The sequence below is a fragment of the Phacochoerus africanus genome, chromosome 10 (genome assembly GCF_016906955.1).
Source record: "Phacochoerus africanus isolate WHEZ1 chromosome 10, ROS_Pafr_v1, whole genome shotgun sequence".
In the NCBI taxonomy this organism is placed as follows: Eukaryota; Metazoa; Chordata; class Mammalia; order Artiodactyla; family Suidae; genus Phacochoerus; species Phacochoerus africanus.
Genome location: NC_062553.1, coordinates 71,680,284 through 71,697,916, shown reverse-complemented (window position 1 = coordinate 71,697,916; position 17,633 = coordinate 71,680,284). Strand labels below are relative to the sequence as shown.

Genomic DNA, 17,633 nt, shown 5'->3' with positions numbered 1-17,633 from the left:
CTGGCGCGGTTTCCCTGCCGGATCGAAAAGCCAAGCGCACCAAGTGTCGCGGGAGCAGGCCCGCAGCAGCACCTTGGTCCCCTGCTCCCGCGACATGGCTTTCAACTTTGCGGCTCCCTCGGGCAGCTCAGGTACCGCTGCAGCCACCGCAGCCCCCGCGGGTGAGTCATTCCCCCCAGACCTTCTCCCGGGGAAAAGGGGAGGCCTTGGGTCCGAGACTCTTGAGCTTGGGGGAACCTGGGGTCTCCTGCCCGCGCGCAGATTTTAGGGGCTTTGGAAAAGGCAGGCGGCGGCCGAGCGGGCCGAGACGGCTCCTGAGGAGGCCACGCCGGGGATAGAGGCCCAGCTGGGAGCTCGCGTGCATCGGGTGGGTCCCCGCATGGCCCGCCCCTTCTAGCGCTCGCTTCCCGCCGCCGGGGAGACGGATTCCAAGAGGCTGGAGGCGGCTCCTCGCTCCCTTTGCCGGGCCAGCCCTCTCATCCCCTCCCCTTCCCGGGCTCCGGGACCGGCGGGCGCGCTCGGGTGCTTCCCGCTGCTGGGCGGCCAGGGTAGCGCTGGAGAACCTCCGGGCTGCTCTGCGGCTCCCTCGGCCCTGGCCCCTCTGGCTCTTGCTGCGGGACTGCACGTACCTGCTCCTTCTCCTGCCCCGCCTCCTCCGCTTTCTTAACTCGTTTGGAGCCAAGTCAGGGTTTGTCTTTGTTCACTCTGTGAAACCTCCTGCTGACTCTTCTAATCCTTATCTTGCTTTCTTTTCTTTTTCTTCTTCCTTCTTTCCCCTCTCCCCTTTTAAAATTTTCTTTGCCTACACGCCTATCAGGATTTGGTGGGCTTGAGACTGCCAACTCCACCGCCAGTGGGTTTAATTTGGGGGTTTCGGATTAACTGCTAATCCTGCAGTGAACTTTAATATTGGGAATTTCGGTGTTTCTACTACTTCGGCGACTCCTTTCAATTTTGGTAACAGTCTGGCAAGTGCAGGTAGATATGCGGGCCGTCTGTGTAACGAATGTTGGGAGCTGGAGTCCAAGAATATTTTGTAGTTGCTAGAGTTTGGGAAAGAACAGTGATTTGTCTAATAAGGAAAGGAAATTAGTTTCCTAATGTCGATTTAAAAACATTTGTATCAAGTTTTGACTTAAAAAGATTTGATTTTGAGAAACCTTTCAAGTTATTATCTTCGTCTGTTAAATTTGCATTTAATTGAACAGACTGTACCTTCCAAGTGATAAGAATTTGGAGTACGTTATTATTGGGGATAGAATACATCTTCCAAATTATTAGATATCTCTTTCAAAGTATAAGCTCAACAGTCAGACCCATTTTCCTGAAATTCTTGGACTTCTGCGGTCATTTTTTTCTCCACTTTTCCTGCACTTTTCATTGGAATTTCATTTGATTGTCTTTGTGTTTCCTGAGAGAAACAAGTCTTATACGAACAGCAGCACCCTGTCTTGTTTTTTAACCTGTGTAACAATAATTATTTTTTTGGTCAACTAAGCAGATGAGGATACATTTCTATAAGATAATGTAATTATTGAAAGAACCTCCAAGTCTTAAGTGGATTTTTTGAGAAGTGATCAGAGAGTATCTTAATTTGTCAGATAACATTGAGTTCTAAAAGGTAGGCTAGACATCTTTGCACTCAAAAAGCTAATTATGAAGATTTTGGTAACTATATGGATTGTTTGAAGCTCATTGCAAATTGTGCAAAATACAAACTATTCTCTGTGTGTGTATATTTATTTATATACATAAATTTAAAACAGGTATGTGTACCTCGCCTACAATGACCCTATAGAAAAAGTCTTGTTCCTCAGCTGCTCGTATATGAATTTATTGTCCATATTCTCTTACATTCCACTGTGTATGCCCATGCCAATTATATGCATTTGGTAAACATGGTCTTTTCCATGAGACTTATTTGAGAAATTTGGCATTTTGTGCAGTCACTTTTTTTTTTTTTTGCAATTTGTATTTAATTTGAAAAAGTTTTGAAGGATACTTGAAAATTCCAAAGATGAAATAATCCATTATCATTAAGGTATATTTAAAATGATCACACATCACTGTTGTTTGGTATGTTTACTTTCCCCTCTTTGCTTAAAATTGGCACTGGGTAAAAGAGAAACATTGTTTTGAAATTTATGTTTCCAAACAAACCTACCCAGCTCTTGATTCAACAATAAATAAACCTGTTGGTATTTGCTTGATTTCATGTTCATTTGGAGTTATTACTGTTGAGTTCTGAGTTGCGATAATATAACTGTGTTTTAACGACTTTTATGTACATTAACTTAGTCTTTAGCAGTAGGACTGATAGACATTCTTGTTTACTTTTTTTAATCCTTGCAGATCCATTATTACTAATAAACATTTTTCGTATTAGGAGTATGTTAGGATAGTTACTAATGTTTTTATTGCATAGCCAATTCAGAATATATCTTAGTTTTTCTATGAAATTTATAAGTAATGAAAAAGATTAGGAACAATGTTCAGTATGTTAGGTGGTACTTATCAAATTGTTTACAATTTGTAGTATTGCAGTAGAACCTACAAGTAGTAGAATATTTGGTTGTGCCTGCATGCAACATGTAGTCTATTCTTGAATAATTTTCTAAGACAGAATTATGTGATGACCACCAATGGGTTGAGTCTTCATTTTCCTTCTTATATTTTGTGTTACAATATTGACGAATCTGTCTCTTATGCCAGAAATACATGAGATTAAAGGTTAGAATCCCAGAAGTCTGTGGCATAACTCAGGGAGCACTAATGCTTCAAACATTTGTCTTTAAAGTTTACCACTGGCCACCACACTGGTAGTCAGGTGAAGGCTGATAGTGAGGGGGAAAACCCCCACAATATTAGATTGATTAGCATTTTATTCCATTCATGTTGTTAGATATGGTTAAAATTAATTTTGTCCCTAGATTATGTAAAAATGAAACTGGTGTATTGGCCACCGTTACTCAACTGTGGTGCAGAGCCTTGTGATAGCTCTCTTCTCCTTCCCGCATCTGCCTCCTCCTCGTGTTTTTCTCCCCTTATCTCTTCCTTCAAGAAACACATTCTTGTATAAAAATCAGCATATTGGTATGTTTCATTTTTAAAGTTGCTTAGTCTTGATGGAGACTAAGGAGAAATATAAGCTAAAGTAGAATATAAATGAATTTGCACCAAATAAGGTTGCAAACTGGCATCACAGCCTGCTGATATGATGTCACACCTTTCTAAAAATATTTGAATTCGTTGCAAAAAACCAATTGAATTAGGGTTTAAAATTCTGTAAATTTCACGTGGAAAATCTAGATCTTCTATTTCTCATGGGGAAAATGGGAATGTATAACACTACTAAACTACCATTCTTGCAGCAGCAGTCTGCTGGAATATGGGCACTGCTGCCATTTTTAAAAACTGTTTACATTGATCAGTTCCACCACTCAGTAAACACCTAGTCTGCTTCACTCATTAATGTCATCAGCCTATATCTTGTAGACATTTGAATCTGCAACCCCTACTCTAGAAATACATACATAGTCACTTTAGAGTTTGGTCAACAATATGGCAATAGGCTTAACACGTGTTTTCTCAGCTGTAACTTAATCATCCCTTTAGTTGAAAGACATATATTGCATTGTGGTATTTCTACTTTAAATACTTAGTCTCTCATTTCTTGTAACATTTTGACTTCTCAATTAGTAGTATCATTTAAAAAAAATTGAAGTTAAAAGTAGAGAAAGGAAAAATTAAACCAATACATTTTGTTTTCATATGGCACACTTACTTATGTAATTTGAAAAAGAAATTACCTCACGTATATACAAAAGATTCTTCCTATTGTATTTGTCCTTTGTAATTAGGTGGGTTTGGAGGATTTGGGACAACATCTACAACAGCAGGCTCTGCATTCAGCTTTTCAGCTCCAGCTAACACTGGCACTACTGGTAAGAGGACATCTTCTATCATTTGTAGAAGCAAATGAACAAGAGGTCAGATTTTTTTTTTTTAACTTAATTTCAATTTTTCGTTCAAAGGACTCTTTGGTAGTACTCAGAACAAGGTTTTGGATTTGGTACTGGTTTTGGCACAACAACTGGAACTAGTACTGGTTTAGGTACTGGTTTGGGAACTGGACTTGGATTTGGAGGATTTAATACACAGCAGCAGCAGCAACAACAACAAACTAGTAAGTATAAGAGGTTTTTGTTTTCAAACATAAAACAATGACAATATAAAGTGCACTGCTCAAAACACTTAGTGGATTTTTTTTTTTTTTTGAGGAATTGTTAACTATTACATTCCATAGGATTCCACGTCTTGTGTTTATATATGATGATAGCAGCTGGGGAGAAGGCAGGCTGGCATGATTATGATTCTAAGGCCTTTATGTTTAGAATCATTCCATTACAATTATTTTGTCCTAGTTGCTAAAAATAACATGAGTATAGAAAACCATACAAAAGTACAGGTTCGTGAATTATAAGGTGAACCCCTTGTACCACTGCCCATGTTAGGAGGTAGACCCTGGCCAGCCACCTCAGTCACCCCCCCCCCCCCCCCACATTCCCTTCCTTGTCACTTCCCGGTCAAAGGAATTAGAGTTTTGCATTTATGTTGATTATTTCCTTTCTTTATTGTTTTGTCACTCTAGTGTATAAACAGTAATGTTTAGTGCTATTTGTTTTAAATCTCTGTGAGTTACTCTTTTAGCCCTCTTTTTTATTTTTCAATTTGTCGAAGGATCAGCTCGAACTCAGATCTCACACTGTTGGTTTCTTGCGGATCCCTGAGCTGCCGCACGAACTCCCACTTCTCTTCTCGCCTGTGCTGTGGATGTTGTTCCTCCTACCTTCTGGGAACCCTTGTACTGTTGATTATTCTTCCCAGCAAACTCCCACCCCAGGCCACCCCCAGCCCCCCACTAAAAAAGTCTTCAGCTTCTCTACCCACAGATTCTTCTCATCCACATTTAAACAGTCTGAAGTTTCTTTTTTCTTAAAATAGTAACAATAAAATAAATCTGCTTTAATTTTACATCTTACTTTAGTTATCATTGCTATCACGTCTTCTCCCCTTCTTAAACTCTTTGAAATAGGTGCAGACGAATGGGATCTTCTGCTATCTTCTGTTTCCTCTTTGCTCACACTAATCTGGTTTCTGCTTTCTTTACCCAATCCAATATGAAGGTCATTAATCATCTCAAATCTAATCAACATTTTCTGTTCTTTAGTTGTGAAAAATTCTAACACACAAAGAGAATAGAAAACCCCATATTTTACCAAATAGATTCAACAAAAGTCACATTTGTTTTATTGATCTCCTTTTCTTCCTTTTTTTTTTTTGAATTGCTAAGTACTTTAAAACAAATCCCCAACATGTCATTTTACCCTATTCTTACTGCTTTACGTGCTTCTCTCTTTAAAACATGGAGTCATTCCAACTCACAGGTAGGTAATTCCTTGATATCATCTAATACCCAGGCCTTAATCAAATTTCCCAATATGTCTCAGTAAAGTTTTCTTCAGTTGGTTTGTTTGAATGATGATCCAAACAAGATCCACACATTCACTTGTTATGTCACTGAAGTTTCTTTTTGGTGTAGAGAGTTTCCTATTCTGTTTCTTTCTTTTTTTCCCCTCCCTGCTCATGAATTGTTGTAGAAACCGGGCCAGTTCTCCTGTGAAATACCTCCCATTCTAGGTTTGTTGTCTTCTTTGTAGATTCGTTTAACTTCATCCCCTAGTTTGACTTTTTAGCATGAATACTTTGCAGGTGGTGCTGTGTGTTTCATATAGCGTCATATTAAGAGACTTTGTTTTAGAGATGCTAAGATTGATCACTGGGTTCAGGTGGTAAGAGCCAGTCTGTCTTGTAAAGTTCCCCACCAGTCTCTAACTTAATGGTTTCATTCATTGATGGTCATTGCCTTAATCAGGTTTTTTTGGCCACACCTGTGGCACATGGAAGTTTCCAAGCCAGGGATCAGATCTGAGCCGTAGGCTGTGACTCACACTGCTGCTGTGGCAACACTGAATCCTTAGCCCACTGCACCCGGCCATGGGTTGAACCCATGCCACCACAGAGACATCACCAGATCTTTAACTCAGTTATTTTATTCGGAGTGCAAAATGGTTATTTCCTAATTCTGCCGTCTCTTCCACACTGAAATTCTTCTGTAAATGGAGTTTTTCTTCATTCTCTCAAGATTGCTTGGTCACTCTGAAATATAGTTTGTATAGGAAAGGCATGATAAACTCTTTCTTTTTATTTGACAATTTTTGTAAGAAGTTGGTGGTGGCCTGGTTATTTCTAGTGGTGTCTAAGGAGTTGAGATTTTCTAAATTTTTAATTTTTACTTTTAAAAACTATCATTTTGGGAGTTCCTGTTGTAGCCCAGTGGGTTAAGGATCCTGCATTGTCACCACTGTGGCTTTGGTTACAGCTATGACGTGGGTTCAATCCCTGGCCTGGGAACTTCCTCATGCTTTGGGCTTGGCAAAAAAAAAAAAAATTACCATTTTGAATGCATGAACTTTAATAAGTTGAATGTGTTTGAGTTGGTTACATTTATTGTTTTTGATCCTCAAATTGTCATATTTTTGGCCACTGTGAACCCTTAACTTCAATAGTAGCCTGATCTTTTTTTTTTTCCCTAGTCTGTTGTTTAGTATCCTTGTTGCCTTTTCTTTTCTTTTTTGGCTACCCTGTGATGTATGGAATTCTGGGGCCAGGGATAAGATCCCAGCCACAGTCTTGATCCAAGCCACAGCCGTGGCAACGCTGGATCTTTAACTCACTTTGCTGGGCTGGGGATGGAACCTGCACCCCAACACTCCCAAGAGGCCGCCAATCCTGTTTCACCACAGCGGGAGCTCCTTATCCTTGTTGCTTTTGCCAGCTCATCTTCCCTTCCTCTTTGCCACAGAGATTTTGCACATGCTGTGTTTCTTTGCTGCTACTCCTTGACCTGGCTTACTTCTGTTTTAGACTTTAACTGAAGTTCTAATGGGACAGCCTTTTCTTTTTCTTTTTTTTTTAATGATTTTTATTTTTTTCCATCATAGCTGGTTTATAGTGTTCTGTCAATTTTCTGTTGTACAGCAAAGTGACCCAGTCACACATACATATATATATTCTTTTTCTCACATCATGGGACAGCCTTCTCTAGACCCTTCTGCCCCAGGCTTGATTAGCTCCTTCATTTAGGACTCTCACAGACTCTACTTCTCTGAGGCTCTTATCACAGCTGTTAATATTTGTTTGATGTGCTCAGTTTGTTTAAAGAACCAGTCTTGTTTACCATAATATCCTTAGTGTTTACCTCTGTGTTGGACACTTAGTACTCAGTAAATGTTTGTTGAATGAATGCATGAAAGTATGCATGTATGTATGTATGTATGTATGGTATAAAACCAGGAGAGACTGTATGGTCAGGAAATTTCAGGGAAAAGAGTTTTTCACCGAAGATACATATTCAGTGAAAGTTGAAGATTTTCTTTGGGGGCTGAAGGGGGCCCTAAAAAGGTACAAAGGTATGAGAAGTCTAATATGCTAATGCTTTAAAAGAGTCTATTGGATTTTGTTAGTTGAGTTTCTCAAATGCCTTCCAGCTAGTGAGCTCTGAGTTAGGCTAGTGTGGTTGGAATCCAGAGTGAAGTGTAAAGGGGGAAGATGAATGTAAATTAGTATAGATAATAGTTTATCTCATTTAAAAATTGAGGAAGATGAAGCCTAGGAATTTCTTGACCAAGGCTACAAAGTGAGCTTATAGTAGTAACCAGAATTCAAGTCTTCTGACTTCTAGTCTAGTTCTTTACTGTTTTCATATATACCCCTTTGGGAGTTAATAATATTCATGTGTGGAGGGTAATGGCAGCCCCTCTCTAGCTCTGAAGAAGCCCCAGTGACCTCGTGGTACTTGTAGCCTTTAGAGCTGAAAGAAAACTTAAATATCATCTGATATAGTGGTCCTAAAACTCGGGTCATTTTGGTATTCATGATTTTTCTTTTATTTACTTAACATTTGTATTGTTAAAGAATTTTCTTTAAATCAGTTTACTTTTTTAAACATTAAATATGTTTACTTTGAAAGAAAAATTCAAACTACTGCTGTTAAGTGGAAAAAACCAGTATCACTTGCTATAAAGAAAGGGTAATTGAAATTAAGTCCACAGAAAATATAATAATAGTGTTAATAACTTTTGGCTACGTATCTTTGTTTTGAGCTCTGAGCCGTAGATCTCTTCTCCCCTTTGTTAAAAAGTGAGATAAGCAGATGAAATGAGGCATTAAAGGCATATAGCACCAAACAGACTTTTAAAAGAATATATATTCAGATAACTAAGAGAAGTTTTTATATATGATTTAGCCCATTTAGTGACACAGCTGTTGCTTGATAGCTGTGATTTCATGTGCCAGAGTTACTTTCTTATCTTGCACTTTGGAAAGATATGATATAATAACTTAGCTCTTCTTTCTATTGGAGAAATTGTAACAGAGAGGATAAGTGATCGTCCAAAGTTACACAACCAGCTAAAGCTTTAGGTTAGAATTTGTCCGTTTGTTTTTTTGTTTGTTTTTTTCTTGTTTTTTGTTTTTTGCTATATATTTCTTTGTAATAAGAAAGGAAATTTTTTTATAGTGGCATTTTTTTTAACTCAGTGAATTTTATTACAATTATAGTTTATATGACAATCATCACAACCCAGTTTTATAGCATTTCCATCCCAAACCCCCAGCCCATTCCCCCATCCCCCCATCCTGTCTCCTTTGGAAACCATAAGTTTTTCAAAGTCTGTGAGTCAGTATCTGTTCTGCAAAGAAGTTCATTGTATCCTTTTTTTAGATTCTGCATGTAAGAGATAGCATATGATATTGGTGTCTCACTGTCTCACTAACTTCACTTAGCATGATAACTTCTAGGTCCATCCATGTTGCTGCAAATGGCATTATTTCGTTCCTTTTTATAGCTGAGTAATATTCCATCGTGTGTAGGTACCACATCTTTATCCACTCCTCTGTTGACAGACATTTAGGTTGCTTCCATGTCTGGGCTGTTGTACATAGTGCTGCAATGAACATAGGGATGCATGTATCTTTTCAAGTCATGGTTTTCTCTGGATAGATGCCCAGGAGTGGGATTGCCGGATCAAATGGTAATTCTGCTTTTAGTTTTTTGAGGAATGAGGAATCTCCATACTGTTTTAGTGTTTCGAGGATGAGGAATCTCCATACTGTTTTCCATAGTGGGTACACCAAATTACATTCTCACCAACAGTGTAATAGGGTTCCCTTTTCTCCCCACCCTCTCCAGCACTTATTGTTTGTAAATTTTTTGATGGTGGCCATTCTGCCTGGTGTAAGGTGGTACCTCACATTTGGTTTTGATTTGCGTTTCTCTAATAATTAGTGATGCTGAATATCTTTTTTTTTTTTTTTTTGCCATCTGTATGTCTTCATTGGAGAATTGTCTGTTTAGATCATCTGCCCAATTTTTTTTTTTTTTTTGTCTTTTTGCCATTTCTTGGGCTGCTCCTGTGGCATACGGAGGTTCCCAGGCTAGGGGTCGAATCGGAGCTGTAGCCTCCGGCCTATGCCACAGCCACAGCAATGTGGGATCCCAGCTGCATCTGCAACCTACACCACAGCTCACAGTGACGCTGGAGCCTTAACCCATTGAGCAAGGGCAGGGACCAAACCCGCAACCTCATGGTTCCTAGTCGGATTCGTTAACCACTGAGCCACGACGGGAACTCCCCATTTTTTTGATGGGGTTGTTTGGGTTTTTGGTATTGAGCTGCAAGAGGTGTTTATAAATTTTGGAGATTGATCCCTTATCAGGCACTTCGTTTGCAAATATTTTCTCCCATTCTGTGTGTTCTCTTTTTGTTTCCTTTGCTATGCAAAAACTTTTAATTTTGCTTAGGTCCCATTTCTTTGTTTTTGTTTTATTGTCATTACTCTAGGAGGTGGATCTAAGAAGATAATTGATTGCTGTGGTTTGTTTTTTATGTCAGAGAGTATTCAGCCTATGTTTTCCTCTAAGGGTTGTATAGTATTGATGTTATATTGAGGTCTTTAATCCATTTTGAGTTTGTTTTTGTGTATGGTATTAGGAAGTGTTCTAATTTCATTCTTTCACATGTAGCTGTGCAGTTTTCCTGACACTGCTTGTTGAGGGGGCTGTCTTTTCTCCATTGTATATTCTTGCCTCTTTCGTCATAGATCAGTTGACTGTAGGTGAGTGGGTTTAATTTTGGGCTTTCTGTCTGGTTTGCTGATAAATATTTCTGTTTTTTTGCGCCAGTACCATGTGATTTTGATGACTATAGCTTTGTAGTGTAGTCTGAAACCAGGGAGCCTGATTCCTCCAGCTCCATTTTTCTTTCTTAGGATGGCTCTGCCTATTCTGGGTCTTTTGTGCCTCCAAACAAATTTTAAAATATTTTGTTCTAGTTCTGTGAAAAATACTATCAGTAATTTGATAGGGATTGCATTGAATCTGTAGATTGCCTTGGGTAGTTAAGTCATTTTTGACAATATTGATTCTTCCAATCCAAGAGAATGGTATGTCTTTTCATCTGTTTGTGTCATCTTTGATTTCTTTCATCGGAGTCTTATAGTATTCAGAGGACAGGTCTTTTGTCTCTTTAGGTAGGTTTATTCCTAGATATTTTATTCTTTTTGATGTGATGGTAAATGGGATTGTTTCCCTAATTTCTCTTTCTGCTCTTTTGTTGTTAGCGTATAGAACTGCAGTCATTTTCTGTGTATTAATTTTGTATCCTGCAATTTTGTCTGATACGAGTATTGTTACTCCACCTTTCTTTGATTCCCATTTGCATGGAATATTTTCTTCTATCCTCTCACTTTCAATTTTTTATGGGTCTCTCTCTTTTTTTTTTTTTGTCTTTTTGCCATTTCTTGGGTCACTTCCCGAGGCATATGGAGGTTCCCAGGCTAGGGGTCTAATCGGAGCTGCAGCCACCGGCCTACGCCAGAGCCACAGCAACTCGGGATCCGAGCCGTGTCTGCAACCTACACCACAGCTCACAGCAACGCTGGATCGTTAACCCACTGAGCAAGGGCAAGGACCAAACCCGCAACCTCCTGGTTCCTAGTCGGATTCATTAACCACTGTGCCACAACGGGAACTCCTATGGGTCTCTTGAAGACAGCATGTATATGGGTCTCGTTTTGTAGCCATTTAGCCAGTCTATGTCTTGGTTGGGGCATTTAGTCCATTTACATTTAAGGTAATTATTGATATATATGTTTTTTTTTTTTTTGTCTTTTTGCCATTTCTTGGGCTGCTCCTGCGGCATATGGAGGTTCCCAGGCTAGGGGTCCAATTGGAGCTGTAGCCACCAGCCTACACCAGCGCCACAGCAATGCAGGATCCGAGCCACGTCTGCAACCTACACCACATCTCACAGCAACGCTGGATCCTTAACTCACTGAGCAAGGCCAGAGATCGAACCCGAAACCTCATGGTTCCTAGTCGATTCATTAACCACTGAGCCACAACGGGAACTCCGATATACATGTTCTTGTTGCCATTGCATTAAATGTTTTGGCTTTCTTTTTGTTGGTCTTTTTTCTTCCCTTCTTGTTCTCTTCTCGTGGTTTTTTTTTTTTTTTTAATTTTTTTTTTGTCTTTTGGTTGTTGTTGTTGTTCTTGTGGTTTTAGAACTATCTTTAGTGTTGTATTTGGATTGCTTTTTTTATTTGTGTGTATATCTGTTGTAGATTTTTGGTTTCCAGTTACCCTGAAGTTTTGATATGGGAGTCTATAGGTAATCAAGATTATTTTAAGTTGTTGGTCTCTTAATTGCAAGTGCATCTCCAGAGTCCTGCATTTGTATCCTCCTCTTTTCACAATTTCTGATTTTGGTGGCATATTTGTGTGTAGATGATTTCCTCCCTTTACTGTATGTGTGCCTTTACTGGTGAGCTTTGTCCGTTTGTAATTTTTTTTTTCCTAGTTGTTGCCTTTTCTTTTCCACTTAGAGAAGTTCCTTTAGTATTTGTTGTAAAGCTGGTTTAGTGGTGTTGACTTCTCTTCACTTTTGCTTGTCTGTAAAGCTTTTAATTTCTTCTTCAAATCTCAATGAGAGCCTTGCTGGGTAGAGTAATCTTGGAGGTTTTTTTCCTTTCATCACTTGAAGTATATCCTGCCACTCCCTTCTGGCCTGCCAAGTTTCTGCTGAAAAATCTGCCAATGACATTATCACGGTTCCCTTGTATGTTATTTGATTCTTTTCCCTAGCTGCTTTCAATATTTTTTCTTTAATTTTGGTCAGTTTGATTAATATGTGTCTTAGGGTTTTCCTCTTTGGGTTTATTTTATATGGTACTCGTGCTTCCCTGATTTGAGGGAGTGTTTCCCTTGTTAGGGAAGTGTTCAGCTATTATGTCTTCAGACATCTTCTCTGGCCCTTTCTTTTCTCCTTCTGGCACCCCTGTAATATGGATGTTGGTGCGTTAACCTTGTCCCAGAGTTCTCTTGGACTGTCTTCTGCAGCTTCACAAGCTTTACCTTTTCTTTGGTATGGATCGAATATTATGGCTCTAATTTATATTCTGGTAGTGGAATTAATTTATTAAGATAACATTAGAAAATTGTTTAATATTACAAACATTAGCCTATTAGTTTCCTATTATTGCCTTAACAAAGTGTCACAAATCTAGTAACTTAAAATATATTATTTTATAGTTCTGGAAATGAGAAATCCAGAAATTTAAGTTTCACTGAGCTAAAATTAAGTTGTTGAGTGGATGGACCTAGAGGTTATCATACTAAGTGAAGTTAAATCAACCAGAAAAAGACAAGTATCATATCATAACCACTTATATGTGGGATCTAATTTAAAGATGATACAGAACTTATTTAGAAAACAGAAACATGAAAATGTTTTGAAATCAAACTTACCAAAGAGGAAACATGGGGTGAGGGGGTGATAAATTAGGAGATTGGAATTAATATATGCACACTATTATATGTTAAACAGATAACAAAGGACCTACTGTATAGGACAGGGGAATTTACTCAATATTCTGTAATAACCTAGGGAAAAGAATCTGAAAAAGAATGGTGTGTGTGTATATGTGTATAACTGATTCACATTGCTGTACACCTGAAACTTAATGTGTTAAATCAACTGTACTCTAATAAAAGTTTTAAAAAATGAAATAAAATTAAGGTGTTGACAGGGTTGTTACTTGTTAAGGTTCTAGGGAAGAATCCATTTCCCTGCTTTGTCCATCTTGTAGAATCGGTGCATTTCTTGGCTCATAGCTCCTTCTTCCATCTTCGAATTCAGCAGCATAGCATCTTCGGATCTCACTTTGATTTTGTTCCCCCTCTTCCCTTTTAAGAACGCTCATGTTAGATGATATCAGTTTAATCACATCTGCAAAATTCCTTTTGCTGTCTAAGGTAACATGTTTATAGGGTTAAGATGTGGACCTTCCAAGTGGGTGAATGGGGTTATTCTGCCTACCATATCTAGAATCTGAATTGATTGATCCTTTTTTTTTCAGAAACTAATTTTGGGGTACATTTTTAGCATTAGGTGGTCTCTTCAGTCAGCCTACACAAGCTCCTACCCAGTCCAATCAACTGATAAATACTGCAAGTGCTCTTTCTGCTCCAACACTACTGGGAGATGAGAGAGATGCTATTTTGGCGAAATGGAATCAACTACAGGCCTTTTGGGGAACAGGAAAAGGATATTTCAACAATAACATTCCACCAGTGGAATTCACGCAAGAAAATCCTTTTTGCCGATTTAAGGTATTATACTGTTTTCGATCTTTTTTTTTTTTTTTTTGTCTTTTCTAGGGCCGCACGCACAGCATATGAAGGTTCCCAGGCTAGGGGTCAAATCGGAGCTGCAGCCGATGGCCTACACCACAGCCAAGCAACTCGTGATCTGAGCCGTGTCTGCAACCTACACCACAGCTCACGGCAGTGCTGGATCCTTAACCCACTGAGCGAGGCCAGGGATTGAACCCACAACCTCATGGTTCCTAGTTGGATTCGCCAACCACTGCGCCATGACGGGAACTCCTGTTTTTGATCTTAATCTGAAGAGTGTATGAGAGAATATGATGTTTGGATTAAAACAATACCAAGAAGAACAATTGCTTGGAAGACTTCGTGTTGTGGCTCGGCAGGTTAAGCACCCGGCTAGTATCCATGAGGATGTGGGTTAGATCCCTGGCCTCGCTCAGTGGGTTAAGGATCCAGTGTTGCTGCAATCCGTGATGTAGGTTGCAGAGGTGGCTCGGATCCCACGTTTCTGTGGTGGTGGTGTAGGCAGGCACCTGCAGCTCTGATTCAGCCCCTAGCCTGGAAACTTCCATATGCCGCAAGTGCAGCCCTAAAAAGAAAAACAAACTATTGCTTGGTTTTTTAGGACTCTTTGAAATGTTATGGCACAATAATACTTGTTTTAAAAGTACAGAAATTATAAAATATGAGTGATTTCTTACATATGTGATTGAGATGAATATGACTGAAGATGAATATGTGCTAGGAATGTAATTTATAACAGGGAAAAAAATGTTAACAGAGGGGAAATGATCTCCTTGTTACATATAAAAAGGGAGACCCAAAGCTAGAATTTAGTAGTTTTCATCTAATACTGTCCAGGAAAGTACACTGTAACCAGCAGATAGAGGAAACTTTCTGCTTGGCATGTATAATCCTATCATTGCCATTAGCTGGATGCCAAAGCCGTTACAATATACTCCATTTTCTGATTCCATGTGCCTGCCAAACAATTTGCTTTGTGAATTTGATTTCTCAGAGGTTCTGTTCATCAGCCAGTGAGACTATTTAGGTCAACTTGATAATGTATTTTTCATAAAAAAGTAACATATTGCAATCCAGTTTATACGTCAACATCTTTTAGTTTTGTTGCCTGTTCCAGTCCCTTAAACCTGATCAGTGTGTACCTAAGTTTGTGTTTGGAGTTGCAAAACTAAGGATCAGACTCTTGAATGTGGTTAAACAGCAGAAAATGACCAGCATATCTTGTTAGAGTATCTCTTTATCTCATCACTCTAACAAAAAGAAAGTATATCTTTTGAGTGTGAATAAATGAAATTTTAATACTAGTGACTATGAGGTATACAGTAGACATAGGTTGAATATAACAATTTTTTAATTGGCATATTAACACACATATGATAAAATACATAAAGAACTAATCTAGAGTGAATTTAAATTCTTTTAAAAATGCATTATAAGTGGTGACAAAAGAGAAAGGCTTCTGTCTAAAAATGTAATAGTAATTCTTTAGGAAGGCATGGTTTGTCGTATTTAATATTATATGAAAACTAACTTATTTCACAAGTTTTGTATTAAATGAAACCAGAAAATAATGTAGACATACTTTATGGCATGTATAAGTTGACACTGTTATTTTAAAAGTATTTATTTAGTAAATTGTTTCTTTATGTATCTTTATAAAAACTTAAGATTCCATGAGTCAAAAGTATAGTGAAATACATTTTGGTCCATGACTTTTGCAGTCATTTTTATGCATTCAGAGTTGTTTTGGCAGTGTGCAGAAACACCAAATAATGATGGATTCCAGAGTTCTTTAGGAGTTCCATTGTGGTGCAGTACCTTAAGGACCTGGTGTTGTTACTTCAAGAGCTTGGGTCATTGCTGTGGCATAGGTTCAACCTCTGGCTCAGGAACTTCCACATGCTGCAGGCATGGTCAAAAAAAAAGTTTTTCAGAGAAAGCTATTCAGTTACTCTGTGGAAGAGGAAGTTTTAGTTTTTATTTTATTTAATTTTTTATTTTTATTTTTATTTTTTGCTTTTTAGGGCTGCACCCGCATCATATGGAAGCTCCCAGGCCAGGGGTCAAATAGGAGCTACAGCTGCTGGCCTACACCACAGCCACAGCAACATGGGATCTGAGCCGTGTCTGTGACCTACACTGCAGCTCAGGGCAATGCCAGATCCTTAACCCATGGGGCGAGGCCAGGGATCAAACGTGCAACCTCATAGTTACTAGTCAGAGTCGTTTCCACTGTGCCACAATAGGAACTCCAAGAAAGAGGAAGTTTTAATTTCACTCTCTTAAGTTTATGTTATTCTTGGATAGAAAAGTTTTTCTATTATTGTGTGACCTCTTAGGGTACAGAGGGGTAGAAAGAACCATTACATGTTTCCTTCATTATCAGACATTAAGTTGTTTTTCCTGTTGTAGCAGATATTAAGCTATTAATGCTGAACATATGATTTAAGGTCAATTATTTTGTTATTCCACAGGCAGTAGGTTACAGTTGTATGCCCAATAATAAAGACGAAGATGGCCTAGTGGTTTTAGTTTTCAACAAAAAGGAAACGGATATTCGAAGCCAGCAACAGCAGTTGGTAGAATCATTACATAAAGTTTTGGGAGGAAACCAGACCCTTACTGTAAATGTAGAGGGAATTAAAACATTACCAGATGATCAGTAAGTATACACTAAATATACTATATATTTCTGGGTGCCTTGATTCAAAGAGGCTTGTTGTTTAAAGCAGAAATTAAATCTCAAAGCAGAGTGTTATTTCTCAGCTAGTGATTCTTCCATATTTATAGAAACATTTGTTTAAAAACTTTTTTCTTAATCTTGGGTTTCTTAACTTATTAGATGCTAATAATTTCTTAGATTTTTCATTCAGAAACAGGAAGAAGCATTAATCATGACTGTGTGCAAATCATAGGCCACAAAGACACTATTGGAATGTTTTGACTGATTACTCTTCGTGTTCATTTATGGATAAATATGATTAGTTTCTCTTGTCCTGTGTATAGTTGTCATACTTAGCAGCAAGACTTTTGCTTTAGAATATTTTGGGTTAGTAGAATTATTATTAGTGAGATATAATAACTGAAATCAAATTTTACTTTTTGGTCTTAGGGGCAATGAAGCAACCCATAAGCTTCAACAGAACCTCCAAAGTACTTCTCAGTTCTGGAAAAAATAGTAAATTTGTATAGGACTTTGCAGCTAAGCATTCCTTTTACAGATAATATCCTATTTGTCTACCTCTTTTTAACTTTCTTTCTGAATTCAGCTAGTACCCATCCAAAGTCATATGCTGCATTTATATTTGTGGCTGTGAGTTATGTGCTCCATATATTATGACTTGGTTATTTTTCCCCTAGGACAGAAGTTGTCATTTATGTTGTTGAGCGTTCTCCAAATGGTACCTCAAGAAGAGTTCCAGCTACAACACTCTATGCCCATTTTGAACAAACCATTATAAAAACACAACTGCAGCAGCTTGGTGTAACCCTTTCTATGACTAGAACAGAACTTTCTCCTGCACAGATCAAACAGCTTTTACAGAATCCTCCTGCTGGTATGTTTCCAGAGTCATGGAGTTGAGTTGAGGAAATGAAAGATATTAGAAAATACATGCTTCCTCTATGTTGCTTGGTAATTAATGGCAGCTTATCACATGTCTGCTTGTTTGGGACAAAGTTTTGAATGTTTTTATTCATTCATTTAGTTTTTTCCATCATCTAGCTAATATGTTTGTTAGAAATTTTTGGAAATGATGAAAATAAAGAAAAATAGTCCATAGTCCATCTACCCAAAGGTAATTCAATCGTAGTA

At 38.3% G+C, this 17,633-nt stretch overlaps 1 protein-coding gene across 1 annotated transcript in view; it reads left to right on the top strand.

Annotated features, from left to right (window-relative positions):
* The window catches only part of NUP54 (nucleoporin 54), a 36,169-nt gene continuing 18,536 nt past the window's right edge, over positions 1–17,633 (top strand). The window contains 7 exon segments of the mRNA XM_047798256.1: positions 1–161; positions 3,861–3,944; positions 4,035–4,055; positions 4,058–4,186; positions 13,569–13,795; positions 16,294–16,481; positions 17,180–17,376. Coding sequence (XP_047654212.1) covers positions 95–161; positions 3,861–3,944; positions 4,035–4,055; positions 4,058–4,186; positions 13,569–13,795; positions 16,294–16,481; positions 17,180–17,376 — 913 coding nt within the window. The 5' untranslated portion in view covers positions 1–94.